The sequence below is a fragment of the Ips typographus genome, linkage group LG8 (assembly GCF_016097725.1).
Source record: "Ips typographus isolate SLU linkage group LG8, UJ_Ityp_2.0, whole genome shotgun sequence".
NCBI classification, from domain to species: domain Eukaryota; kingdom Metazoa; phylum Arthropoda; class Insecta; order Coleoptera; family Curculionidae; genus Ips; species Ips typographus.
The window spans coordinates 7,846,688-7,874,423 of record NC_138429.1 but is presented as its reverse complement, the minus strand read 5'-3'; the positions used below and the strand labels follow the sequence as shown (position 1 = coordinate 7,874,423).

The window sequence follows — 27,736 nt, the reverse complement described above, 5'->3', positions numbered from 1 at the left end:
CATCTGACTCTTTGGAAAATTCTTGTAAAGTTAAACCGACTTGTGGGGCCTTTTGGCAAATTTTTAAGAGACTTTTAGTACTATTTAGAGACCTCTGACCCTTTGGAAAATTCTTGTAAAGTTAAACCGACATGTAGGGGCTTTTGGCAAATTTTTAAGATATTTTTAGTAGTATTTAGAAGCATCTGACACTTTAAAATATCCCTGTAAAGTTAAACAGACTTGTAGAGGTTTCTGGCAATTTTTAAGAGACTTTTAGAACTATTTAGAAGGTTCTGACATTTTGGAAAATTCTTGTAAAGTTAAACAGACTTGTGGAAACTTAAGGCAATTTTGTGGATGGCTTTTAGTAGAATTTAGAAGCATTTGACATTTTGGAATATTCTTGTAAGGTCGCAGAAACTGTTAGAAGACTGACATTTTACAACAATGTAGCATGCAACATAATTTAGCATAAACTTTCTCCATTTTTGTCGAATTTATATTTTTTTTTTACATAAAGAACTGTTTAATCTTTTAATTTAATTTAAAGGTAGTAAGGAAGTAAGAAAAGACCAGATAAAAATTGACCCAATAAACCAACTGAATTAAATCCAACTGTATATGCTTATGTAGTTTGGTGATACATAGAAGTGCGTACTAATAAGTTTTTGTATTTTATTTTTTTGGAGCAAGTACGTGCAAATTCCTTGATAACATCACGAACGTCGAGCACATTTTTCAAACAGGTCAGTGTTCTTCTAGTAGGTACCTAATTCTCCAACTATTTAACATCACTAGTTAGTGTTTTTAATTTAATATTTTAACCGTTTAATAAGGTAAGAAGGTTTTAGATTTCAATGTTTTTGAGTAGTTTTTAACCAGGAATTTTTGACTTTTTGGCTAATTATGAATACTGTAAAATTAACCCTATTGAGTAAAATATAAACAATCATCCAGTACATTGGTAAAATACACTTTTTTCTTTACTACTTTACTAGTTCTAAGATTAGTTTTCCTATTTCAACTACAATAATTCTAAAAACGTAAAACTTTGGGTCTAATGAGACAAAAAAGTGATAAATTTCAATAAAAGCATGAAAATTCCTTTTAATTAACTACAATTTAAGTACTGGTTTCTATCAACTTTTTTATTCCATTCACTGTTTTAAGAAACACGAAAATGAATGTCAGAAACGTTGTAATTTTTAAGAACTAACAGAAAGTTTATGGCTGTCATCAATAACAATTTTAAACCAAAAAGACTTCTTATAATGTATATTACTCTTAATTTGGACACTGTGTTTAATAAACTGAAAACTAAAGAAACAAAGTCTTTATGTTTAGAAATGTCATATATGGAAAATAACACTTAACTACTTTATTATTCTTAGTGAAATCGTTTACAAATTAGATAAAACAGTATTTATAAAAAAAAAATAATTATTGGCTTTCGGAAAAAATTGTTAGTACTTAAATGTAGGTACTGCAAACAATTTTTTTAATTTACCACATAAACAGTGGTGTGTAAAAAATCCACCAATCCAGAATTATTTCGAAAAAAATTCGGAAAAAATTTCGACGTATTACACATACTTTTCATTTCACTGAAGACTTCTTTAAAACTTATTGGGCCAACTATGAAGGTTCTTCCATGTTAGTGATTTCCTGACGAACTTAATTAACTAACACGTTTTTAACAAAAATATTTTAGCACAATCCCGAAACTAATTGTTTATAATTTGTAATCAAGCGTTAACTTAAAAGTGCTTTTTCATTCTGTTGCGGAAAATGTCGCATTAAGTTATCGAATCGGTAATTCACATATATGTGTAAGTAATTTTTGAAATAATTTCTAAACAAAACAGGACAAGTATATCTTTAAAAGGGTGAACTGAAATAATAGGAATGTAAGGCATCCTGATATCCACCCTAGTCTTTCTCCTTAAAACAGTCCCTACAGACTTTGACGAACTTGGAAACACGATTATAAGTAATAAATTCGGAGAAGGACGTTCTAAAAGCAAGTAACGACTTTAGAAAAAAAAAGTTTTGTACTGATGTAACACAGTGAAGGCAATTTGTACAGTTACTGTAATAAAGTTATTAAAACTTTGCTGCTTTCATCTAATGTTAATGATATACAGGGTGGACCATAAGTAATGGGACATAGAGCTACAGCATATTCCTGACATCAAAATAATACGATTTAGCTGAATTCTCTCTATACCGAAAATTAACATTAAGAAAGATACAGGGTGTGAAAGTTGAAATTTTATTTTTGTTTTTTTATCATATCTTCACGGTCGTTTGATATAAATTATTGAAAGTTGGTATAAAGGGGTTTTGGCAGGCGTAAAATACGAAACGGCCATATGACCTCAAAATATGATTCTAAGATGTTTTCTACGTAAAAAAGGTATACTTGTAAGTCTTAAAAGTTTACCGTTTTCGAGTTATTTAATGTTTTATTATTGCATGCATTGTCGTATGTTAATACGATAATATGTGCTCTATTCCCTTATGTTACACACATAAGTAACAGTTTCTGTATGTAAATTTGACCGTTTAAAAAATGTTTGTAGTAAATACAAAATCTAAAACAATTAATTAGTAAAACTTTTAATAAATCACACAAGAAAGTGTAAGTAGGTATACACTCATGTGTCTTGAAACAATTACAAACTGAAGAAAGTAACTTGAAATTAAACAGGTTTTTTTGGGCCAAAGGATTTCTTCATTTTTAACTTGGTCAGCAGCATTAAGAATTCTTTCCCATAACTGGTCGCGCTCATTGATGGTCTCATTATAAACAATTGTTTTCAAATAACCCCAAACACAAAAATCTAATATATTAAGATCCGGGCTTCGGACAGGCCATGGAATCGGTCCGCTTCGTCCTATCTATCGGTGTGGAAAAATAGTATTTAGATAGTTTTTTACTTGTACAGAAAAATGTGCTGGAGCTCCATCTTGCATGAAATGTTCTAAAAGACCACCGAGTTAATTTTGAAGAAAATTTAGGTAAGAGTTTCCATTAAGATTTGATGGTAATTCATATGGACCTACAACATAATCTCCAATTATTCCACAACAAACATTTATTTTGAATTTTTTTGATTTTCCATATCCCAAGCATGCATGTTCCGAAAGTTAAATACACCGCGTCGAGTAAAAGTGGCTTCATCGGTGAAAAGAATGTCATTTAAAAATAGCGGATTTCTGTTTTGTTGGGTCCGGAAAAAGTGTGAAAACTCTAGTCTGCGGGGAAGATCGGCTGGTAACAAATTTTGCACAGGTGTAAAATGATATGGATGCAGACCTTCTTTACGAAATATTCGAAGTATTGATGATTTACGGACACCGCATTCTGCCTTCAAACGTCTTGTACTTAGTCTGGGATTTTCTGCTACTCTAACCAAAATTTCTTCCTCTTGGTCTGAAGTTAAAACTTTTGGACGTCCCAAAGTATCTCGCTTAGGTCGAAACGATCCAGTTTCACCCAAGTGATCATAAATACGCTTAAATATCTTGTGATTGGGTTGCCTTCTATGGGGATATATCTCAAAATACTTGCGACAAGCCGTTCGTCCATTAAAGTTTGTCTGCGCGTAGACACATAGCATATCTCTGATTTCTTGATTAGAAAACAACGTATGTCTTGGCATATTTTCACAAGAAAACTTATTTCAGCACATGAATTTAACAGATAAACATAACTTTAAAATAAAGCTAGTTGTTATGAATGCCCTTTTTGTTTTTGTATCTAAGTCTACTTAGACGTAGAATAAAAAAAAAGTAATCAAAAGCTGCTGTAGCTGTAAATGCATGCAATAATAAAAGCTTAAATAACTCGAAAACGGTCGACTTTTAAGACTTACAACAAGTATACCTTTTTTACGTAGAAAACATCTTAGAATCATATTTTGAAGTCATATGGCCGTTTCAGCTCCGTAAAAAAAAGTTTGAGCCTCTTGAAGGGACGGAGATGGTTGCAGCTAGCAAGATATGACAAAAAAACTAAAATAAAATATCAACTTTCACACCCTGTATCTTTCTTAATATTAACTATAGGACAATTCAGCTAAATCGTATTATTTTGATGTCAGGAATATGCTGTAGCTCTATGTCCCATTACTTATGGTCCACCCTATATATAAGTAATCTTTATTTCCGAGGAAAACGGCTATCGACCTACAATGGTCTTTCTGCCAATGTTACAGAAATAAATGTATTTACATAAATATTTACATGTTAAAAAAAAATGTACAAAAAAAAGTATAAATTTAATATAATATTTTATGCTTGAAAGTGTTCTAGCAAGGATTGAGCAGGAAAATGGAATCGGGATTGTCTTGTTTGTCGCGTTATACAGAGTGGGTTTAATATTGTCCAGTTATATCTGTTGTCTTTCCATTTTGCTTGAATTCGTGTCATTTTCGTGCGTTCATAGAGACAATGTTAATGATAAAACCTACTTTCTAGGAATCACCTAAAGTTCTCTATGATTTATGATCTGACATTCCAAATCTTAGAACTGACTAAACTGAATTAAAAAAGATTAGCCTTCATGAACCGGACTAGGATTTACCAAAACACTTTTTTATAAACTGTACAAAAGCAGATAAGCAAATAAACACAATCCACGATAATTCACACATGCTAATCAGTCGGTCGATTGAACGAATCGAAACCTATTCAGTTATTCGATTTCCTACAAAAAAAAATAACCGCCTGACCTAGCGGCCGTGTCGAGTAAAAAAAACGTACAAATTTTGAAACAAAAATTTCATATTAAGATCTGACCTAGTAATATGAACAATAACAAAGTCGTAGTGTTAAAATAATCCGGTCAGCAAATTTTCTTAATCTTTTTCAAACCGATCGTTACGTATCCCCCCATTTCGATGTGACAATACCATTACTTAAGATATCTATTGGTGCATAAGATTTCAACGATAATTGATTGTTTGTTTAATAATTTTTAGTGGTGTTGGATAGGGTCTGGTAGTGAGACATTAATGGTGCATATTGCCTAGTGACCAAAAAAGTGTCTTTTTGTTGCATCACTAGAAAATTGTGTGCACTTGTGCGTGGTTCGATATCTGGATATTCTTTGGATTTTAATAACCGGTAAGGCACTAAAGTTTCTTCAATTTTATTTTTAAAAACTTTAGTAATCTATTTTTTTCAACAGTTGTACATTTACGTCCTCACTGTTATTGTTTTACATTTTTAATTTAAATAACTGCTTCTAAAAATACAGTCTAGAAAGTGAGACTAAAAACTAAATGTTATAGAAAATAATATCAATCATATAAAAAGTTGTAGTTTACAAAAAAATTACTTAGAAACCAATTAGAAATCGCAGAGAAAGACAAAATATTTAAAAAAAAGCTCAGAACTGTGAAGTAACTCACAATTAGTGCAAAATGATACTATTAACAAAGTAAGAAATATTAGTGACAAATTGAAATCAATATGAATTTAAAAATATACAGCAGAACACATTGAAACAAGAACCAGAGAGCTAACATATTAATTATTTAAAAAGTGTAAATTGACACAAATAACAAAAATGAAAAAAGAAGGAAAAAATAAATGTTAAACTGTAATTTAAAATTGACTTGAACCGTTAATTTAAAGTTGGCAATATAATCATTTTCATTGGATTAAACTGATACATAGTTGTCAAATCCCTAATTTGTAATTCTACGAAATGACATGATCTTCACTGTATTGAAGAAATTCATGTCATTTCGTAAATAAATAAATATATATACCTTACAATAAAGATAATAAAAATAAAACAACATGAAAATGGGAAACACAGTATTTTGGTTCAGTAACTCTACTAATTAATGTTATTTTTCGTTTTTGCTTGTTTTAAATCAGTTTTTTTTTTCAAACTGTCAAAGTTGTCATTTCAGCACACAAATCTACTTGTTTAGTATATAGTGTTGCTTCCTAGATGTCGCGTCGAGCAATTCCACAGTACGTTTAACACTATTTCTATTCAAATTCATATAGTGATGTACAGATGTCACTAGGCGTTACAAACGGTTAATCTACGTTCTACAGGGTGAACAAATTTTCTGTATATATTTTAACTACTTACTATGTACTCTCCAAGTCATATTAGAATAGTCTGTTTTTTTTTTTCTGTAGAAAAATCAATCGTAAGAGTTTGTACAACTCCACCCTGTATGGTGAAGTGATGTATTTCTTAAAACAGTTTAAATCAATATAAAATTGGTTACTACAAAACGGGCCATAAATAGGCAAAAATGTCATTTTTCTATGTTCGAACAGCTGCAAAGCCAATATTTATTAGGTTCTAGACTTTTGTCATCAATTGGACATTGTATTGAGCAAAATTTAGACTAGAAAATGCCATTTGTGTATGTTAAAATAGCACCGGAAAAACTATTTGTTAGTTTTGAGACTTTTGACATAAATTGAAGAAATTATGCACTATTTTGAGACAAACTAGTCAAAATGTACACAGTAGGTAGTTTCCAGTTAGTTTAAAAATCCAAACCAATAAATAGGCTCAAAAATGCTATTTGTGTATATCAGAACTTTACGAGAGTCACTATTTATCAGTTTTCAGATATTTGGCATCAATTTCAAAGCCAGAAATTTGTACAACAATCTGTAGTGAAGGGATTCACGTTTTTGCGGTTTTTTGACCAATTAGATTCAATTTGCTCTTTTATTTTACAATACTATTATAGTTGCTTCAGCCTCTCTAAAAACGACGTTACACAAAAGTTAATTGGGCGTCTAAACCATGATTGGAAAAACTATACCAATTAACAAGTTTGCAGTTTTGAGTGGTCTTATTTGTGATTAGCCTAAGAATTATCAGCGTATCAGTCCAGAAATTATTAAGTAGTTACTAAAAGTCTTAATAATCATATTTTTGATTACAATAAAGGGGCATACAACAACAATCAAAAGTAATTCATAGTTATGTCAAGGATAGGTGTGTTTTGGCCACTAAATTGCATTTTCTTAGTAGTTTCGTTCATTTTTCCTTGCACGTACAGCAAAAAAGTCATTCCAATCAACTTAATTAATACAAATAAACAGGATATAGCATTGTGTTGCATTCATTAATCTTGCTTCAGGTTATAAGAATGGATTTTCCGACCTTTCCGATGCATTCTATCGAGTCAAACCCTTTTGATTTTTCTATTGCAACTTTTTTTACTTGACACCCCTTCTAATAAGACGTATTTTTATTGTCCTTGGCTTCTTACATAGAAAGTAGTATATTTATCAGACAATTATCTGTGTTATTCAAATGTCCCGCATAAAATTCATATCATTCTTGAATTTTCACATTTTTTTTGTAAAAAAAGGCTGGTACACACACGTAACTTGATTGAAATAACCGTTTGACTTGACAGGCCTTTTTATCTGCAACTGGAATAATTAATAAACAGGAAAACCAGCTGATTGTGGGTGTGAACCATTTTGCGTCAATTAACAACTTATGCAAAAATTTCTTGTTAATGTATTCTATAGTAATTCTCCATTACGTGTAGGGTGGCTGTAACGACAACAATACCCGGATTACGCTTTAAATCTGAATCAATCTCTATAAATTCGATACTGAACCATTATTTTTTTACAGAAGCGCATTTGACATTTGCTATAGTTGGAGGGAATACTTAATATGGATGACAGTGCCTCCGACGAGTTTAAGAACAAGCGTGAACATCCTAAGTCTAGAGCAAACTGTCTATCAAATTTGTTTTTTTGGTAAGTTTCCTAAGGAATTATAAACAGAAGCCATTAGTTTTCTAATATACAAATCGTGCGAATAAATTTGGTATTTTCCACTTGTTTGAGTAATGCATTAATGTGTATGTGTTTCTTCTTGGAATAGGTGAATCTAAGATGATGATTCATCATTAAAAGATTATTACACAAAATTTATAATCGTTATGCTTAAATAAGTTAACTCAATGTATCTAAAATTACCTTGACGACTTTAATTGCACGTCACAGGTGTCATATCAGCAACATACAGGGTGTCCAACAGTATATGGTACTTTAGACATTTATGGAGATCTACTTAAAAGTAGCAGCAACTTTGTTATTTTATTTGGAACACCTTGTAGATTTTTATAAATTTAAAATCTGTTTTTAATCATCAGCTTGTTTGTTTCAAGCAAAAATCCACCTTATTTACTCATCAACCACGTTACCCTAAAACTATTTTGTTTTTCTAGGGTATATTATTTAAAATAATTATTTAGATTAGCAGAACATCTAACTTTCTTCAATGCTTAATTTAAAAGCGTTTTGTTTGTCCAGTTTTTTTCAATTATGTATTTACCTCTGAGCTGTGACGTGCGTACAAAGTTACGTGAACTTTACTATACATAATCTTTATTTACAGCTGGGGACTTCCCATATTTTATAAAGGATGGGTCAAGGATTTTAACGAAGATGACCTTTACAAACCATTGAAAGAGCACGAGTCACACAAATTGGGCGACAAACTAGAAGAAGAATGGAAATTGGAACGAATGAATTATGCAAAACCGTTGCTGTTAAGGGCGTTATGGAGAATGTTTCGTAAAGACATTCTCCTTTATGGAGCAATTTTATTTATTCAGGAATTCGTTTTAGGGTATTTTTCCTCTCATTTTGGTGGTTTTTCACTACTAATTTTGACGTTTTTTTTTTCAGTTTGTCACAGCCTTTAGCCTTAGGAAAACTAATGAATTACTATACACCTCATCAAACTAGGGTCTCACTACAGGAAGCTTATCTGTACGCTGGCGTACTGATTTTAACTTCGTTTTTGTCAGTTGTAGTTTCTCATAGTTATATGTTAGCCTCACATCACTTAGGAATGAAAATGAGGATAGCTTGTTGCTCTCTAATCTACAGGTTTGTAGCTGAATTTACTAGTTTGTACTCACTCACTAATGGGAGTTTTTTAGGAAAACCTTAAAACTTAGTAAAACAGCTTTAATCGAAACCACAATAGGACAAATGATCAATCTACTATCAAACGATGTGGCTCGTTTTGATAACTGTATCAGATACTTACACTATTTATGGATAGCTCCTTTGGAAACTATACTGATCATGTATTTGCTCTACTATAACGTGGGATTCACATCACTGTCAGGGTTCTGTTTAATTGTAGTGTTTATGCCTTTGCAAAGTAAGTGGATTTTAAGTTTGTAGCTAGAAATGACAAAAACTGTGTTTTTTAGTGATTTTGGGAAAATTGGCTTCTAAGTTCCGTCTACGAACTGCTGTCGAGACGGATGAACGAGTTAGAAGCATGAGCGAGATCATTACAGGCATTCAAGTCATCAAAATGTACAACTGGGAAAAGTATTTTTCAACCATCATAGGAAAAATCAGACAGTAAGTTAGTCATATTTGAAACTAACACTTTGAAATTTTCATAACCTTAACTATTTCTAAGATATTCCATCATTAGTAATGTCTACCCAGCTGTACAAATCCGGTATAATAATCGTAAAAATCTAGATATTTACATAATATTAAATGTCAATCAATCAATCAATTACTGCCTATTGTGAAAAAAGCTTGATATCACTGTTTCAAAAATGCATTTGTTGCTAACATTGTCCTTTCAAGGTTTGCAAGGTTGCGACCTTATAGTTCTACCGTATTATTTACTATACCGTTTATATAACATTTCTTCAGGTTAGAAATTCGTCAGATTCGTCTCGCTTCCTACATTCGTGCTTTGCACGTGTCCTTCAGCAAGTTTATCACCAGAACCTCGATCTTTCTTTGCATTTTGGCCTACACACTAACCGGACATCGTCCCAATGCAGAATTCGTCTACGTCGTCCAATCATTCTACAACATCATCAAAGCGGCAATGACCAACAATTTTCCGCAGGCAGTGTCCGATGTTGCAGAAACTTTAGTTTCAGTGAAAAGAATCGAAATGTTTTTATTGTTTCACGAAGTGAAAACCCCGCAAGTCAAGTATTCTCAAAAGAAAATCATACATTCGTCTACGCCACTGCTCAACGCTGCCAGCAAGAGATCAGTTGGAATTTACTTGTATGATGTGTCGGCAAAATGGAATAGTTATCTGCACGAAGACACTTTGTCGGGAATTAATTTCAATGTGGGCCCCAAACAACTGGTGGCTGTTGTAGGACCAGTTGGTTCAGGAAAAACCTCTCTGTTGCACATCATAATGAAGGAGCTGTCATTAACCAAAGGCATCAAGGATATAGTGGGTTCGATTTCGTATGCTTCGCAAGAACCATGGCTTTTTGCTGGTACCATAAGGCAAAACATATTGTTTGGAGAACCTTTCGTTAAAAACCGTTACGAAAATGTTGTGAGAGTTTGCGCATTGGATAGGGATTTTGAATTGTTGCCCTATGGGGACAAGAGTGTAATTGGGGATCGTGGAGTCACTATAAGTGGAGGACAAAGAGCTAGAATTAATTTAGCCAGAGCTGTGTACAAAGATGCGGATATTTATTTACTGGATGATCCTTTGTCAGCTGTCGATACTCATGTGGCCAAAAAATTGTTTGAGGAATGCATTTCAGGTATTTGAATCAAAAAATCTTGAAAAAACTGAAAGAAAACTAATCTGTCATTCCTAGGATTTTTACGAAGCAAATGCGTTGTCCTAGTCACTCATCAACTACCATTCCTAAAATCAGTAAGCAGAATTTACGTATTAAACAACGGTAAAATTGCTGCTACAGGTAACTACAATGAAATACAAAGTAGCGGCTGCTCATTTTCCAAACTATTTAAAAACGAACCTGAAGAAGAACATCACGCCAATCTGGAACAAGGTGAGTGGATTTACTTTTACCCTACCACTCTTTCATTAACAATCCCAAAAATGTTTAGCTTCAAGATCCATCCCATTATGTGAACCCACGGAAGAGGAACCGTCCGAAATTAGGGAATCTAGAGAAACTGGATCAATAGCTGGCAAAGTTTACAAGGCATACTTTAAAGCTGCTGGTGGCTGGTGTACTGCTATATTTGTGCTCGTTTTGTTTGTTTTAACACAAATGGCTTCTACTTCCGCAGACTATTTTATTAAATTTTGGTAAACTGACCATCATTTAATACAATGTTATATTAACAGTCATATTATCTATTCAGGGTTAACTTGGAACAGTTACGACATGAAAAAAGTACGAAAAATGATACTCTGTATAAATCATACGCAGATGAAGTTTACCTCGAAGAAAACTATAACAAAATTATTAATGCTGGGCTGAAAGAAGTAGAAATAAAGTTAGATGCATTTTTCACCACAAGTACTTGTTTTTACATTTATTCGTCCATTATAGCATTGGTTATAGTTATAACTATCATGAGGTCCATAACATTTTACACGTTTTGTATGTCTGCCTCCGTAAAAATGCATAATAGCATGTTTGAAAGGTATGGAATTTCTTAATTTAGATAACTGTTAAGTATAAATTTTGATAACTATAAAGCATTTAGTAAATAACTTATTTTTATCACAGTGTTTTTGTCTTATTCCAGAATTATCAACGCTACAATGAGATTTTTCAATACAAATTGCTCTGGCCGAGTTTTAAACCGATTTTCTAAGGATATGGGAGCAATTGACGAGAAACTTCCTTACGTCCTAATTGACACCATCCAGGTTTGTATTAAATGTAAAACTAAGCTCAAAAGCAGAAAATAAAAAAATATATTAATTTTTTTCCTCCTAAAAACAGCACGTGGTGACAATTTACGTATTATAAAGGCCAGAAAAGAGAAAAATATATTATGAAACTCTTCGGAGCTGTTTTTTTGTTTTTTTTTTCGATTAAAATTTTGTTATAGTGGGTCAAGGTATTTGTTATGCTCTGAAAGCAATTGAGTTACTTTAAAGTAGTTCAACTACTGAAAAAACTGTAACATGAATTACCAATTACAACTAGTTAGTTAGTAACTAAAAAATCAGTTACAAGTATTCTTTTTGAAAACTTATTCATTTACTGGATAGTAATTCATGTTTCAATTAAAGTAATCCAATTATTAATAGCTCTGATTGGAACTAATCAATTTTCGTTTCTTTCAGATAGCTCTAAACGTATTAGCAGTAAACATAATCATCGCATCCGTAGATCCATGGATATTAATCCCGACATTCGTTATAGCATCCATGTTTTACTTCTATCGAATAGTATTCCTCAGAACCAGCAGAAATATTAAAAGAATGGAAGCTACAAGTAAGTTTTTGTAATATATAATGTCTCAGACTCGATAGTTTTATGGGATATCTCCAAAACTAGCAAAGGTAAAGGGATTTTGTGTAAACAACGATGAAGTAGTCGTATCCTCAGTTTCCGAGATACAGAGTGATTTTGAAAATTTGGAACCCTCCTCAAATTCAAATATTTAATTCGTTTTTTTCTGAAGCACATCGTTTTTAAGATATGAACCAAAAATACCTTTTTATAAATAGGACACCCTATATATTTTTGTAGATAAGCAAAACACTACGAATACATTAAAGATCAACGTATTTTATTCTGCAATCGAGTAAGACATTTATGGAGCAGTTTTTTTGCAGCTCAGAAACATCAAAATGCTATTAGTGACTCCAAAACTGTTTTCTGATCCTTAAAAAAGTCACTAGAAGCTTTCAAACGGTTTTTTACAGCTCCAGAAACACCATCAAAATGTCACCAGTGTTTTTCAAACTGTCTTCTGACTCTTAAAAGTGTTACAAGACGTTCTCAAACTGTTTTTGCAGGTCAGAGAAACAACACCAAAAAGGGCATGACTGATCCTTTTAAAATGCCACCAGAAGTTTGAAAACTGTTTTCAGTTGCTTGGATTTTTTAAGGTTTAGAGAAAAATTGGTTAAGTTTGACGCCCTCTAGCGGCTAAACGGTTTAACCTACCAACCAGTGATGTCATATCTTTAGAAAGAGTGAATTAAAAAATCAAAATAGTCACCAAAAGTCACGTGACACTTCCCCAAAAAACGATCAAAATTTGAATTGCGTGCGTTGTGTCACGTGACAAAACAGAAAAGTAGACAAATTTTAGAAAAGACCTGGGAAAACTGGTTGCAATTAAAACATGTCATAATGGCGGAAATGTCACGTAATCTTAAAAAGCCTGACTGAAATTAAACATATTATAATCTAAATTTTTTTTGAAAATTTTTAAAAAATTATGGGAGACCTCCAAGTTTAGCTAAGCTTAACTCGGTTATTTGGATACATATCAAAAAAGTGTAAAAGGAGAAAGTTGTAGCGAATTTTCCTCTCTAATCTCTAAACAGCCACCCTTAGAGAGATATTCCCTAAAAACTGTATCAATTTTACAAATTGTGATATTTTCAAAATCACCCTAACAGCTCAAAAAACGGTACCACTTCGAGAAAACCGCATAACATTATGAAACCCTGTAAAACCATCGAATTTGAGGTAAATCAATCTAAATAACTCAATTTCAGCACGTAGTCCGGTATTTTCCCACATAAACGCATCTCTCCAAGGATTAACCACCATAAGAGCGTTCGGAGCCCAGGAAATTTTAAGAAAGGAGTTTGATAATTATCAAGATGTGCACAGTTCAGCTTTTTATATGTTCTTGTGTTGCAATCAAACTTTCGGCTTCTGGCTGGATTTCCATTGCATTATTTACGCCTCCTTGGTAACTCTCAGCTTTTTCTTCATAGGAAATGGTAACAAATTGCTTTAGCACCACAGTACTGTTTATATAGATTGTTTTAGAAACGTTTGGTGGAAATGTCGGATTGGCTATTACACAAGCGATGAGTTTGACTGGGATGTTCCAATGGGGCATGAGACAATGGAGCGAATTGGAAAATAACATGACATCAGTTGAGCGTGTTGTGGAATATACGGAAGTGGAGCAAGAGACTAGAGGAGAGGAAGTTGCACCTCAAAAAACATGGCCTGAACATGGACAGCTCGAGTTTAAATCTGTTTATCTAAGGTTAGTGTGCATTTTCCAGTTTTTTATGCTAAAATAACGTGCGTTTTGACTTCAGATACGCCACAAACGAACCGTACGTGCTGAATAATCTGACTTTCAAAATAAAACCGAAAGAAAAAGTAGGAATTGTTGGACGAACTGGAGCGGGAAAATCTTCGATAATTTCCGCACTATTTCGGTTAGCAGACGTTGAAGGGAAAATTATTATAGATGGGATATGTACCAGGGATATTCCACTGAAAATTATGAGGTCCAAAATTTCTATTATACCACAAGAACCAGTCATATTTTCAGGTTAGTCATCTGCATATACAGGGTGGTCCAGTTTTAAATGTCAATAATTCACCATTCGATAGCCCATCAAAAAATAAGTTAACATACATTATGTCATTTTCCTGAAAAATGCTTCTCAAGGAAAATACAGTCCATAAAAGTTCAGTTTAAAAAAATCGGTTTCTTGTCATAACTGTCAGACCGCTGGAGCAATTTTAATAAAATTTAGAATAAATACGTATGAAATTAATACTCATTATGTGATGTTAATGACGTTTGTCGAAACTGTCCAGTGGTGTAAATACAGAAAGATGGTTTTAATTTTTTTTCTCACATCACTGGATTTTTTCAAAAATTTCTGTTTTTTTTTTACTTTACTTGTTCAATTTGACAAAATAAGTATCTCTTATAAAATTCTGATTTGAAACTTTGTTTACGAGATAATTGAGTTATTACGTTCAAAGACCCATAACCAACCCAATCCAACTTAATCTTAAAAACGGTGAAAATTGACTTAAGAAGTTTAAAAAATGTCTTTGTAGCCAGTTTTCATAGTTTCCAGAAAAATTGAAAGACTTTAGTTTTGAAAATTGACTTATTAACTAGTAAATTTACTTTGAAACGGCGAAAATTGACTTGAGAGGCTTAAAAATTGTCTTTGTAACCAGTTTTCACAGTTTTCAGACAAATTGAAAGACTTTAGCCTTGACAATTGACTTGTAAAAAACTGTAAAAATTGACTTGAGAGGCTTAAAAACTATCTTTGTAGTCAGTCGTTATAGTTTTCAGATAAGTTGAAAAACTTTAGTACTGAAAATTGATTTGTAGCCATGAAAAACTACTTTATCTAGAATTTTTGACTACAAATTCACACATTTCAACCTTGAAAAATGACTTGGACACCAAAAAGTGACATAAAAAGCTTAAAATTTGCATTTGAAGTAAGTTTTCATAATTTGAAAATACATTTCAACATTTTAGTCTTAAAAATAGTTTTAAATACAGGATATTGACATTAGATTCATGAAAATTGAATTGAAGACTAACTTTTCAAGTTTTTTTTACTTTGCTTTTCATTTTCTTAGAACTCTAGACTATTTTTGGGGCTTTAAAACTCCTTTCAGCTTGGAAAATCGAGTTTTAGGGTTATCTTCACCAAGTTTTTGACATAGCAGACTTAAAAAACTATTTTTAAATTTTCCATAGGCTTAAACATGCTATTTCACGCTCTGTCAGTATTAAATTGACTTCTAGACGCTTCACTGTGCTTTAAGACTGAAAAATCTAATTTTAAACTATTTTTTCTAGTAAAAGTTAAGTTTCAGACTCTTCATTGATAAAATTAAACAATTTTGGCATTAAATGCTACGATATTAGTCTTGAACACTAATTTTTAGAATTAAATTAGTTCGAAAATTCGGACTGTTACCAGTCTCTAATTGAATAAAAAAAAAGTTTGAATTGAATGATCAGTTTTACACTACCTATAGTCTAAAAAATTGAACGCCAGTAACTATTAACTATTTTCAGTGTAAAAAATTAACTCGTAAACTTCACAGATGACCAAATTTGAATCCTTTTGAACCATTTTAAGGCAAAAAATACAATAACCCAAGTAGACATTTTTGTCAATTTTGAATAATATCCAGTGAGTGTAGAAAATAAAGACTATCCCCCTATATTGACGCGTCTAAACAATTTTGAAGAATGTCACATCAAACAACGAGGACTCATTTCATAATTACTTGTTCCAAATTGACATCTGGTCTGACAGTTTTTTAAACTGAACTTTGGATGTCTGTGTCTTTCTTAGGAAGCGTTCTTCAGGAAAATGACATTATGCATGTCAACTTATTTTTTGATGGGCTATCGATTGGTGAATTATTGACATTTGAAACTGGACCACCCTGTATACAGTGTGTTGAATTTAAATTACATTGGTTCTATTGTATACTGCAGCTAATTTCTAGTTTAAAAGTAAAAAATCATTATTCAACCTGTATACGAAAAACTCCATTAAAATTCGCGTTGCCTCCTCAATTCCGGAGAAGGTAATTAACTGCAACTTGTTATTTCCGGAAAAAATTAATATTTTTTATAAAACCTTAAACTCTGCGGGAGTTTTATGGAAAAACTGGTTTGTTCCTCGAACCAGTTTAACTAAGATTAATATACTTCCTACTTCCGCATAAATTTTTAGGTACTTTACGATCTAATCTGGATCCTTTCAATCAGTACGATGACGAAACAATTTGGAATGCTTTGGAAGAAGTGGAACTGAAAGAAGTAGTGTCAGAACTAAAGGGAGGTTTGGACAGTAAAATATCCGAAGGAGGTGCAAACTTTAGTTTAGGTCAAAGGCAATTGATATGCCTAGCTAGAGCTATAGTACGGAATAATAAAATATTAGTACTGGATGAGGCAACTGCTAATGTTGATCCAAAAACTGATGCCCTAATCCAGACCACAATAAGAAAAAAGTTTGCAGATTGTACAGTTTTAACAATTGCTCACAGGTTTGTGTTTTTAGACTTAAAAAAATCCTAATTAACACTTAAAATTTTAATACATTTTCGCTTTATAAAACTCATCGATAATCATTTCGTATTTTATGGGCGTTTTGATGAAAAAGCCCTGTGTCAGCGCAAAGCCGTGAAGCTGAAAAAAAAATAAGCCCAGCATTTACAGTTTTTGGCATCATCTTTTCCAGGAACGAGCATTTTAAGCCGATTTTATGAGAAAGCTTTTTGCCAAAAAAAATTGATGTTATTATAAGCTTCCAAGACACTTTTTTTAAATTCTATTCCGAAATCATTTCAGTGAAATGGTCTGTCACTTTATATCGTAAAACTCCATTTTGTTTAGGAACTATCTTGTTCTAGTTTATTCCACGTGAACGTTTTGCTGTCTAAAGTCGTATTCTAGTAAATTGTGGGCCGTAGAGAATACAAATAAGACGGTTTTTCCATTTCTAGTGATGGATCCTCTCTGGTTGCATTTTGTAGCAAAGCTGATAAATCTTACACTTTGAATTCTACACACAACTGAATTGTTGTGTAAAAATGTGTTTAACGATTTGAAAAATACATGAGAATAATTACATGGAAAACTGAAATTGGTGAAAGGAATTTTTGAATAATGTTAATTCGAGTATTGTCCAATTTTTGAGTCTAGTTATCAGATAAACAATATTCCTTTGCAAATATTGGACTATGTTTTAATAGTCCACTCATAAGGTTATAAAATGCAGCTAAATTACTTAAGTCGCGTAAATTATAACCCAAGTTTTCCACTTAAAATTTGACTTAATAACAAAAAGAAGATAGAGAAACAGAAAATCATGCCTGACGAAGCCAACAAGCAGAAACAAGGTTGCCGAGTTTCACATTTTTTTGCGGAATTACCCAATAAACCACTTTTCAACATGTGCCTCTTCCAATTTTTTTAATAATTTAATAAAGTCACCCTCTTCTTCCAAAAATATTGATTTATTAATTCACTCTATCTCGTCCTTAAGCAGGAAATTTAATATGAAATTCCAGTAGAGAGCAACTTCCTCAAAAATATTGGATTACACAAACAATAGCTGATTCCCTCACTTTCGGAAATTGATACTCTCTAAAGAAAATCACAAGTTTATTTTTTTAGGATTGTTCCTATAATGGTTTGTCCAAATTAATCCGTACTTAAGTGTGTCCTTTAATTTTTTTAGGAATGGACAAAGTATCTCTTATCTTTGGTTTTAGTGTGTAAAATATTCAAAATCTCTCTCTCTCGGTCTAAATATATATTCCAAAAGTTTCCTGATTAAAGCAAAATGATAATATTCTCTAAAATTCTGTTTACAGGTAACATTTTCAGTATTCTGCCACTATAACTTCCAAGATTTCCAAGAATCGTTCCATTTATGTTACTCTTTGTGTCAGGTGTCCGTTCCCAATCTATGCAATTAAGTTTCTTATGATTAATGTGCAATTTGCAGTCTGTGATCTGGAGCGTAAAACTGCTTTGGTGTAGCTCGTAATTGTTCCCAGAATTTGAATTTGAACGTTCGCATAGAGTAATTAATATTGTCGCAAAATTTGTGAAAAAAAACAAATTAATAGAGTATAAATAAATAGTATATTACGTAACTAGTGCTGTTAAGTTATTTTAAAAAAGTTAGTTTCCATGAGTGCGTAATGCCTTAGAGCACGTGTGACGTACTATACTTTACCTAGGACCAAATGGAAAGTCAAGTTTTCGCAATTCATATAATTCAGAGTAACTTTTCATTAAAAAAGTATATTTTCAACGTATTAACATCATATTTGTACTAATCATAGGTATTATATGCCACTAAAGACAAAAATACTAACGTAATAAAAAAAAATTCACAAATCATGTCACTTAAATAATTATTAGTGTTGTTCTTAAAATAATTATTTATTGTGACATTACAGTTAATAAGAAGAAAAGGAAAACTTTCAGTAATATTACTTCTTGTGTTTGCTATTGCAGATAATATTCTAGACGAAGTGGTAATTACTTAAAACTGTATGAACAATGCATTACTCGATGATCTCCATCTAATATACTCTGTTAAAGAAAGAAATGTAAACAAAATCATTTTTTCCCAGCATTAGAGCGATAGTTTGTGGACCATCTTAAAACTGTGCGCTTTTTTTACAGCTGTGCGTTTTTTTTTACAACTGTGCGTAAATACGTTCATTACGTAACGGAAAACTATGCATAAATAGCTATTTACACTGAGGTCGTAGGTAAACAATTTTATCGTTAAGCTAGGAAGTTATATAAAATTAATGAACAAACATCCGATGGGAATCCCTAATCCGATATCCCTTATAAAAGGATAACAAAGTATATTACAGTGCGTTGTTTCATTTAAAAGCCAATCTATATCTGCAGATATACCAACACCCGACAAAATTAAATTATTATCCTTTATTTCATCCAGGGGATCAAATACGTCGTTCACTAAATTTTATTAAATGTTTTATTGGACTTCTAGCTGATATATGAACCAAATTGACCTGATTTCTTTGTTTCCTTCAAATTCGGTTTAAGGGCCATCAATAAATATTTTTCTTGTAAATTTATGTCTTTAAAAGTATATTTTTTTAGGTTAAACACTGTAATGGATTCGGATAAAGTACTGGTAATGGATGGTGGAGAGGCGATTGAATTTGACCATCCGCATCGATTGCTGCAGAAACCCAATGGAATATTTGCTGGTTTGGTGAAGGAAACCGGTAAAAGTTCAGAAGAATTTTTAGCCAATATTGCATTAGAAGTAAGTTTTTGTGTATAACAAAAATCATTGAATCTTAGATAGAGACACGCTAGAGCTGTCTCAATTACTTCTGTAAAGTAATTGAACTATTCGATAGATAATTAAAGTAGCTGCAGTATTTCTCTTTAGACTTTTCTGGTCAAGTAAAAAAAGGGTTTTCAAAGAAAATTCATTACAATTTTTTGTCCCTTAACATTTCCCTGAATTTTTCAGGTTTTTAGACACCCTGTATAATACTCTTATTTGCCTCGTGTCATGCATTTTACATAAGACACTATTCGTAAATTACATTGAAGTCAACAATAAGGGTCGTTTTAACATCATTTGAATAAAACTCGAGTTTTAAAATGTATGACATGCAAAAGTGCGAATAATCTTTTAAACGCCTGGAAAACAGAAAACATCCAGTTTTCCCTTGTTTTTGTTGGTTAATGTTGTCAGGAAATGAATTTCATTCATACAGACAGTTAATTATTGCCGGCTCTACAGAATATGTGGCGTACAACTCATCATGGTGTAATAAAGAACTGGAAAAAATTCATTTTAAATTCACTCAAAGAGTTTTAATTAGAATTTTAAAATGTTATTTTAATTTCCAGAGATTTGAGAAATATACAGAACGTGACTGACAAGGCGAGGTGATAACATTTTGTTCCTGAACCTTAGCAGTTTCAAGACTAAAAAAAAATTACTCACCCAATTTGTTATAAGCATTAAGCGCTTAGAATGTTTACCGTTTTATTATCAATATTTATTATTGTTGTAATTTAACGGAATTATAATTTTTTTATATAAAAAACTTTAGCAACAATTTTATTAGCACTTGCGAAATATTTATTTTGTAACATTTTAGTTTGTAAGTAAAAAAATGGCGGGTAAAATTTGATTCATAAAAACTCATCACAAATTTGTCACAAAAATACTTTGGTACAAATTATTTATTTTGCAATAACTAAATTGTAAAACGTACATCAGACTGGCTGATGTAAGTTTGTATTGTTAAGCAGTTTATGTTTTTATACATATAATAATATGTTATTTGTGTTTTTAAGTTTTATGCACTACTTTTAAATATACATTATTTTTTGTACTTGTTTTTAGTTTTATTTCTAAGTGATAATTACTATTGATACTTGGCTAGTTTGCATGTTTAACTAAATGATAACAATCAGTTGTTATCGCATTTAAAACATGTTCAAAAGGTCACAGAAACGCTGAAAAACAGGACATTACAATCATGGCCAAGGTAAAAGCCACACTGAAAAAGTTTACATCTTTTATTGCTCTGGAATGGAGATATTTTTGTGAAAAAACCAGTCTGCCAGGTTGGAGATACATTGTTTTGTCCAGAATATCAAAAGTGGAGAGGTGTGTATATTTATAAAAAAAAAAAACAGAGGTGATAATGTAATTTGTAGGATTTTTTGGCTTTTAATTTGCCTCAGTGCGGTAATTTATATTTTTGTGGAAATAAGGAAACACTGGGTGAACCTTTCGTTAAACTATACAAGGACCTTGACAAAGTCGACCCAGCATGGCATTTACTACTTCCTGTTTCCGGCCGTAACTATATGCGGTTTGAACAAAGTCTCCAAACAAGCTGCTTTGAGTTTGGTTGAGAATTTGTAAGTTCAAACTAAAAATGTATGTGTTTTAGTTTTCATGAGAATTGGAAAATGCAAATATTAGGAGCAGCAATTTACTTCCTCGTTTTTGCTCTATTGATAATATGGTTTTCGGTAAAAATTGAATTTTCTGCACAAAAGTAGAAGGAGCTGAATGAAACTAATATTAGGAGTAACTGAAATTTGCCTCCTCGTATTTCTGCTTTTTTGATAATACGCCTGATTTTGTGTAAAAAAATGGATTTTCTATCAAGTGCACAGAAGTAGCAGAAAGTAAATTTAGTTCTCTTGACAATTAGGAAGTATTAGGAGTAGTTAAAATTTACCTCATTGCGTTGCTGCTCTTCTTATTATATGACGGTCTGCTGCAAAAATTGTTATTTTTTAAAGGTTTTTCCGTAGTTCTTAAAGACCTCTGGCATATTTAGAACATTCTTGGAAGTTTTATTAGGACACTTATAGAAGCTTTGGGGGTTGTCAGAGGCCTCTGACTTTTTCAAAATGGTTCTAGAGGTTTCTGAATATTTTTGGAAGTTTTAGAAAGAAAAGGTTCTGACAGTTTTTTGGCATTGTCAGCAGGTTTTAGAGGCCTCTGGCATTTTCAAAAAGTTTCTGACAATTTCAGAAAATTCTTGGATGGTTTAGGACACTTGCAAATGTCTCTGTTCGGAGTTCTCTGGCATATTTTGGGGGTTGTTAGCAGTTTTCATATTCATTCACATTCTATTTTTTCTTGCCTTATTATTATATTTTACCTTCAAGAGAAAAAGCTAATAATCTGACTGAATCAACGTTAAACGCCGACTCTTTAAAACTATTTGCACATTTACTGGATTATCGTTATGCCCATTATCCACTGACAAATCAAAGTGTAAATGATTTCAACGATATTATTAAGTTAAGCGGAAAGTCTATGAATCAGGTAAATGCGATTTATAATAGAATTTTACAAATTATATAGAAATATATCAATTTTATAGGTATACGATGAGATTGCACCAAACTGTACAAGACTCTTCAAAAAATGTATGTGGAAAAGTGAAGTTACACCGTGCAATTTGGTAATTGAGCAAATTAAACTTCCAAGAGGGCATTGTTGCTCGTTTAACTACCAATCAAACGGTGGAGTAGTTCAAAGGTAAAAAAACTCATTAGTGACCCAGTTTGCAGTTTCAACCCAAAATTTTCAGACTTAACTTATCCAGTCTGGATGGTAGTGTGGTGAACACTACTAAATCCCCAAAAGTACTAACATGCTGTGGATATCAAGCTGGTTTAGAGCTACTCATAGACAACAATCTGGATGACCATTTTAGCACAATTAGACCCGGAATCAAAGGATATGTGGTTGGATTTGGACCACTGAGTATCTATTAAACTACTGAAACCCAACAATTTTAGGTGTTAATTCACAGTCCTTACGACTATCCAGATCGACTTCAAGCTCAGAATTTGTTTCTCCAGAGTAATACGAACGCAATGATAGGAATCAACCCTGAAATAATCGAAGTAACAGACGATGTCAAGGGTTTACCGGTGTCACTCAGAAATTGTTTCTTAAAAAACGAACGTCCTTTAGATAATTTCGACGTGTACACTTTGAGCAATTGCTTGGTGGAGTGTAAAGCAAATTTCATTTTGCATTTGTGTGGTTGTTACCCCTTTTACTTATACAACACTGATGGAAAGTAGTTCTGATTGATAGAAGCCTTTTTACTGTACTTTTTCCCTTGCAGGACCATATAGATCATCCAGAGTTTGTTCTGTAACAGATCGGCAGTGTTTACAAGAATCTGATGGTTAGACCATATTATTAAGTATATAGCAAAGTTCCTAAACTAGAAAGTTTTTATGTACAGTCAAATGGAAACAAAATCACACAGCACCGAAAGACTGCAATTGCTTGCCAAATTGTGAATTGCATTTGTACAGACCCGAATTATCGCATGGGAAAATTGACGCTTCATACGGAACTAATCAGTATTCCATATAGTAAGTATATTTTGCTGATTATTTCCTTCCTATCAATTTTGACCAATCGCTATCAAGAATTAGTATAACAAATGTAAATTTTAAGTGGAAAAATCACTTGTCAACAACTGTCAACTTAGCTGTCAGCAGTTTTTCCGGAAAAAAAATCGAAAAAATTGCACACTCCTCACAACAACATAAAGAATAGTGTTACCCTTTCTAGCTTGAAAGTTATTGTTCTTATTGTTTTAATTAAAATAAAATGTTTATTTAACTCAGGAAATAATCTTACCAAATATCCCTCGTGCATCTAATTTTTCCTGTGGAAAAATTGGAATACTCGTTCCGAGTCGAAGACGAGGATTTTTTCCGAGAAACTCGTTTTTCCGGAAAAATTAAATGCATTAGGGATATTACCCCCGAAAAATCCAGTAAATCGTCCTATCTGATTTGTAGTTCAGGAGCACATGTGGATAATCACACCATAATTCGAGTATTTTACAATGATCTGTTTGGTATACGACACAGCACAGATGTTGTATATACGTGGAAAGTGTTGGCAGGTAAATTTACTCGAAAAATCACCCCACAGAGTATACAGTGTGGTCCAAATTGGTGATGCATGTATTGGTGATCTCTAAAACGGTAAGAGCTACAGAGTCGGTTAAATGGAAAAAGTTGTTTCTTCTTCTTTGTTTTGAAAATTCTTAAGCCATCTTGAAGGCGGCCATAAGAATTTACAAAGTTATCATCCATATCTCCGAAACCAATGACAATAGATTTTTTCTACGAATGTTTGCAAATAAGCTACTTTGCATACGTAAAAGTGTGTGCAAAGTGGCACTTTCCCGCACACTATGCGGGAAAATTTTTTTCCCGCACACTTTTTAAAATGCTGATTATACCTTGCAACAGTGGTTTTATATAGACTATTATACATAAAATCTGCTTAGAATTTTGCGTAGAATTCAAAAATGTAATAATATTCAGGGGTTTCATATAAAAAACACGACTTTTTTCACATTATTCTTCCGTACAGTTTAGGTAAATAAACCACCTTGTCTCTGTCTTTGAAAATGAGGCTTGTTTCCTTAGAAACCAAAGCTCATTGTCAAACAACGCATTTATATGCAATTTAAAGTCTACAACAGTATTTATTCTTACTTATTTAAGTTAAAAAAACTATTTTAATAATGGATATCACTGAAGATGAACTTCCGGAAGATGTTCTAAAAGCCGCCAACATGGCTAGTTTGCAATTGCTGCCTCTCAAATCGCGAGAAAAATACGAGAAACAGTACGAGTTGTTTACCCAATGGTGCGAACAAAAGGGGATAAAAACCTTAAAGGAAGAGGTACTTTTAGCGTATTTTGTTACTTTAAGCAAAGAATTCAAACCTAACACAATGTGGTCAAAGTATTCAACGCTCAAAAATGTAATAAAAATAAAAAGAGACATCGATATCGGTGAATTTTATAAGCTCACTGCATTTCTGAAAAAGCAGAATGTTGGTTTTAAACCTAAAAAGGCGAAAATTTTTACAAAAGAAGAAATATTCAGTTTTATGAACTCCGCACCAGATGAAATTTACCTGTTAATTAAAGTTGCCACTATATTCGGACTTGCTGGTGCATGTCGAAGGGAAGAGCCAGCCAATTTAACCACTAGAGATATTGAAGACAAAGGAAACCTCATAATTGTTAAAATTAGGGATTCCAAAAATCATACAGCAAGAAACTTTATAATATCAGAAGAAGTTCATAACGGAACCTACCTGCAACTGTACAGAAGATACACCGGCCTACGTCCAAAAAAGTCAAACAATCGTTTTTTCCTAGTTTACAGAAAGGGTAAATATTTTTCGCAAAGTGTTGGAGTAAACAGTTTTGGAAAAATGCCTTCTGAAATAGCTATTTTTTTGAAATTGCCAAATCCAGAACTCTGCACAGGGCACAGTTATCGTCGATCATCGGCAACGTTCCTGGCCGATTCTGGAGAAGGAATCACTGACATAAAACGCTTGGGGGGTTGGAAATCGACTACGGTAGCTGAAGAATACATTGATGAATCCACAAGTTATAAAAAAGGATTAAGTAACAAAATTCTGACCTTCAATCCTAAAGAAAGTGAAGCAGTTCCAAGTACCAGTATTTTACCTTCAGTTGCTCAATCTGCGATCAATTTAAAAACCGCGACCAACTGTACATTTAACATTAATGTTGTTAATAACAATAAATAGTTATAAGTTGTTGTTTCTAATATCAATAAAAATTAAAAACAAAATGTATAGATATTTCATTCGTAGAAAAAATATTGTTCCTAACACGTGTGCAAAGTAGTTTTCCCGCACTTGAAGCTTATCCGAACTCCGCTTCGCGTCGTTCGTCTAACTGCTTTCGCGTGTGGGAAAACATAACTTTGCACACTGAATAGGAAAACTACTATTTTCTAATTACGTCATCCTGTTCTACGTAAAAAAGTGCCTTAATAATGTGTTAGTTTCAAGACTCCCTTTGGCTTTGTTAAAGAGTGTTTAAAATGCAGCCTCTGAGGTTTTCCCAATTTTCCGGAATACGGAGAAAGATAATTTAATTTGGAAACCGGAAATAAGTTTCACATAAAATTCTCTAAAACTTTCCCCATTTAACCGACTCTGTAGCTCTTACCGTTTTCGAGATCCCAATACATGCATCACCAATTTGGACCAAACTGTATATTCCGTCCTGTAACTCCTTAAAAAGAACAACTCAATGCAATCTAGTAGAGCATGAAGTTTGTTGTACATTATTTTTAAGTAAATACACCAATCATTATTGTACATTTTTTTACAGGTTATTATGGTTCAACCCTAGGATTTTTCTCTGGATTCAGCTTCATGTCTCTAATTGAACTGGTATACCTTGTGTTAGCTCCATTATTGGGTAAATTATTTAAAACTAAACCGAAAAAAGAAACTTTGAAAGTTGCTAAACCAGCAAATCTAAATTGGTACTAAAATAATTGCTGCAGTTAGACATAATAAATTAATTGTAATAGGTTTATTGTTTGTTTTTTATAACTTTTGTTTTGTGGGTGGTTACTGCACCAAAAACGTTTAAATCTTCAAATCTAGTATATGCCAACATTTATCATGTTGAAAACGTCTGTAGAACAGTTTGAAAGGTTTCATCATGTTGGAAAAATCAATTTTTTAGTTAAATAAAAAAAGTAAAAAAAGTAATACTTTACGACAGTAATTTATCATGTTGCTTTCTCTGCGAGGTAAACATTTATTCTACTGTTTTTGGGGTAAACATTTGGCTAGCTCCAGCTGTCGCAATTACTCAAAAAAAGTAATTAAATTACAATTACCAACTACTCTCAAATTCGTGAAAGTAGTTGAATTACAATTAGTCAATGTGTTTAAAATGTAGTTGAATTACCAATTACTTCAGTAAAGTGGTTGAATTAATAGACAATTACAGTAGTTCAACTACTGGCATTAATTCATATTACTCAAATGTAATCGAACTACTCAAATGTAATTAAACTACTAAAAAGTCATTTATTTATTGGAAGTAGTAAATGTACAGGGTGTCCAAATAAGAGTGGCACTCGGCTTTTTTGACTTAACGGTTAATCGTAGAGCTTTGAAAAAAAAAAATTTTGTTATAGAAAGGGGCCAAAAGAATCGCTAGAAAATATTTTCAGTTTCAGGAAATGTCCTCAACAGGGCGTACTAACAACTTTAACTTAAAAAGAGTGCATATCTCCAAAATTTCAAATACAATGGAACTTTGAAAATACTTGCAAACGGAAGCTACGTTTACTAGCAACAACTTTGATTAAAACCTTTTTTCTCCATTTCTTGACTTAAAGTGGTGGGGGTAAGTCAAAAGTTGCTTTAAAAAAACTGCGATAACTTCGAAACCCTTTGTCGTAGAACATTAAGTTTGGCACCATTGAAAAGAGCAGGTTTTTTTCTATTAGATGCTCCATAAATAATTATTTAAAGTTGTTTTCTTTCGTCCACAGGTGGCGCTTTTTACAAAGAAATATTATTTTACCGCCTAACTCAAAAAAATTAAATGCAACCTATAGCGTTGTTTAATGTTAAAATGAAGAGAACAAAATACTACTCCAGGCAGCAAAAATCGCAACTTTCTAACTTTGTTCTATTTTTTCATTTACCCAACCAAAACGTCGCTCTGAACCCGGTTCAGTAAACCGCTACTTCTCGACCGCGCAAAACACAACAATCGTATCTAACCTCAAAAACAAGTAGTTCCATATTACTTTAACATTATTTGTAATTCAACTACTCTGAAAGTAGTTCAATTACTCTGAGAGTAATTCAATTACTCTGAAAGTAATTCAATTACTCTGAAAGTAATTCAACTACTTTCAAAGTAGTTCAATTACAGAACAAATCGTAAAATCAATTACCAATTACAACTACTTTTGCTGAGTAATTGAAAAATCAATTACAATTATTGTTTTTGAAAAGTAATCTAATTACAGTAGTTCAATTACTTAAAATTAATTGAACTACATTTTCCAATTAAAGTAATTCAACTACCGACAGCTCTGGCTAGCTCTAGTTTTAAATAATAAACATATGATAATGCACAT

At 32.3% G+C, this 27,736-nt stretch overlaps 3 protein-coding genes across 6 annotated transcripts; 2 read left to right on the top strand and 1 right to left on the bottom strand.

The window, feature by feature from the left end:
• The first annotated feature begins 676 nt into the window (after window positions 1-676).
• Window positions 677-20,618, top strand: LOC145732545 (putative multidrug resistance-associated protein lethal(2)03659). 3 transcript variants are annotated; one of them, XM_081984876.1, is made up of 18 exons: window positions 677-818; window positions 7,622-7,749; window positions 8,393-8,626; window positions 8,686-8,889; window positions 8,943-9,169; window positions 9,222-9,378; window positions 9,685-10,556; window positions 10,614-10,811; window positions 10,870-11,074; window positions 11,131-11,415; window positions 11,521-11,644; window positions 12,068-12,218; window positions 13,457-13,687; window positions 13,737-13,962; window positions 14,018-14,256; window positions 16,436-16,751; window positions 19,360-19,528; window positions 20,128-20,618. In XM_081984876.1, exons 2-18 carry the CDS (start codon window positions 7,664-7,666, stop codon window positions 20,155-20,157), a joined length of 3,954 nt encoding a protein of 1,317 aa, XP_081841002.1. In that variant the 5' UTR covers window positions 677-818; window positions 7,622-7,663; the 3' UTR covers window positions 20,158-20,618. The 3 variants fall into 3 exon arrangements, with proteins under 3 accessions (XP_081841002.1, XP_081841004.1, XP_081841003.1); XM_081984878.1 differs by having other exon boundaries at window positions 710-728; XM_081984877.1 differs by lacking the exon at window positions 677-818 and adding an exon at window positions 4,663-5,112.
• On the bottom strand, window positions 3,081-3,647 carry LOC145732413 (uncharacterized). Its single transcript, XM_081984653.1, has one exon. It carries the CDS (start codon window positions 3,645-3,647, stop codon window positions 3,081-3,083), a length of 567 nt encoding a protein of 188 aa, XP_081840779.1.
• A 37-nt stretch (window positions 20,619-20,655) lies between the features above and the next one.
• Window positions 20,656-26,164, top strand: LOC145732546 (sodium channel protein Nach-like). Of its 2 annotated transcripts, XM_081984879.1 has the most exons (10): window positions 20,658-20,896; window positions 20,947-21,153; window positions 21,916-22,075; window positions 22,134-22,291; window positions 22,344-22,500; window positions 22,555-22,839; window positions 22,892-22,952; window positions 23,013-23,145; window positions 23,581-23,687; window positions 25,957-26,164. In XM_081984879.1, exons 1-10 carry the CDS (start codon window positions 20,766-20,768, stop codon window positions 26,118-26,120), a joined length of 1,563 nt encoding a protein of 520 aa, XP_081841005.1. In that variant the 5' UTR covers window positions 20,658-20,765; the 3' UTR covers window positions 26,121-26,164. The 2 variants fall into 2 exon arrangements, with proteins under 2 accessions (XP_081841006.1, XP_081841005.1); XM_081984880.1 differs by lacking the exon at window positions 23,581-23,687 and having other exon boundaries at window positions 20,656-20,896.
• The last annotated feature ends 1,572 nt before the right edge of the window (window positions 26,165-27,736 follow it).